General features: G+C 39.7%; 1 protein-coding gene across 1 annotated transcript in view; it reads right to left on the bottom strand.

The window, feature by feature from the left end:
• The window catches only part of LOC107080657 (ral guanine nucleotide dissociation stimulator-like 2), a gene marked incomplete at its 5' end in the record, with an annotated part of 35334 nt that overhangs the window by 3272 nt on the left and 30448 nt on the right, over positions 1 to 1614 (bottom strand). Inside the window, 3 exons of the mRNA XM_015369197.1 lie at positions 500 to 614; positions 807 to 1031; positions 1189 to 1282. Coding sequence (XP_015224683.1) covers positions 500 to 614; positions 807 to 1031; positions 1189 to 1282 — 434 coding nt within the window. The remainder of the gene's footprint in view (positions 1 to 499; positions 615 to 806; positions 1032 to 1188; positions 1283 to 1614) is intronic.

Below are 1614 nucleotides of genomic sequence, written 5' to 3'. Positions count from 1 at the left end.
ACAATTACAAAAGCCGCAACACAATTACAAAAGCCGCAACACAAATACAATTGAATTGAATATGTTTTAAATATGTTTTATTTGCAGATTAGGACTCAATATCCATATAGGTCCCAACATTCAAAAGTTGTGATTTGACTTTTCAAGTATTTCAGTAAATATTCGAGTTTATGATAACAGCATTTTCACTGATGGATGTTCCGTTTTATGTAGTTTTAAGCCTTTTGTTTTATGAAGTAAACATTGTGGAGCTTGTTTTATAAACAAAAAAGTAGCTTTGATAAGTTTGATCTTTTATGGCTTTCTTTGCAGTCTTTCTGAGGGTTTTAATTTGTTTATATCGATTTCATAAATTATATTGTATCGCCGGGAAAAAAAAAATGATACCACAATAAGGTTTGATATATCATCCAGCCCCAGTCAAGCTATTAAAAACTACAAGAACTGAAAGAGGGTTTTCTTTCAGCTCCCAAAAGGTCTCAACCTTTTTTTTTCGTACCTTTTCCTTCAGGCAGAAGTTGTATCAGCTCATATCTGGAGGCCTGTTTGGGGTCCTGGTTGTGTTTCTCCAACGCAACGCTGATCACAGCGGGGGTCTTGTCATTGCTTGTCACCTGAGAAGGTTGGAAAAAAAAGAGCAACTGTGAGATCAGAAGAGCTTTGCACTAATGATACAGCAGCTCTGCTGAGGATCTGATCTAATGACTATCATTACAGGGAAAGCTTTAAGTGCAGCTTTGAGATAAATCAGCCTCTGCCACCGTACTGCTGACATGTAATAAAGGTTCAATGTTTTTGATTTTCACCATTATGCTTCGATACAGGTTTCCATCCTGCAGGTCCATCCGGATCCGGATGATCTGCATGTCGGGCCCCGACCCTGGAACGTTATTGGGGAGGTTGTTGCCGCAGGAGGCTGATCTGCGGTGGGATTTCGTGGGACTGGATGGAGTCAGCGCGACGGGGGTGGACTCATTGGTTGGAGGGGAAGTGTCGACATCCAGACAGGACACCGACGGAGATCTCATGTGCTGCAGGCATAAATAACTGTAATCTCAGTAATGGTAAGGGGACATTTTTCAAAATAAAAATGTGAAGAAAACAGTCAGCTCTGAATGAAGTATCTGTGAAATGAGCTCATATAAATGCAAACTTGACCTTTTGGAATAATAAGCTTTGGAGTGTTACCTTTGTGAGTTTAGAGAGAAAGTTATTCACTGGAGAATGGAAGTAAAAGAGGCTGTCGCCATCACCAGCCAGGCTGGTTCGGGAGGTACTCAGGCTGTGAACAAGGACAAACACAGAGAGGTGGAAAACATTACGTTAATTAGAAAATACATGTAGTTTATTAAAAGTAATCTGAAATACATACAAGTAAAATCAGATTTAATCAGATTTGAGAAGAAGCTAATTCTAGCAGCTTGTTTGTAAAGGTTTAGCCCCTGTCACACCTTGCTGATTTAGCCAGCCTATGCCTGACATCCCAGGATCTTCTGAAACGCTGGCATACGCTGAACTTTCTATGTATTTTTTCAATTTTGGGCGTATACATGGAGTATTCATAACGAGTCCAGAACGCATGTCCAGCTATATATATGTGTATATACATATATA

This window comes from Cyprinodon variegatus, unplaced genomic scaffold (genome assembly GCF_000732505.1).
Source record: "Cyprinodon variegatus isolate N-32 unplaced genomic scaffold, C_variegatus-1.0 Scaffold0, whole genome shotgun sequence".
Lineage (NCBI taxonomy): Eukaryota > Metazoa > Chordata > Actinopteri > Cyprinodontiformes > Cyprinodontidae > Cyprinodon > Cyprinodon variegatus.
Note: the sequence above shows the minus strand (reverse complement) of the source record. Positions and strands in the feature narration are given on the sequence as shown.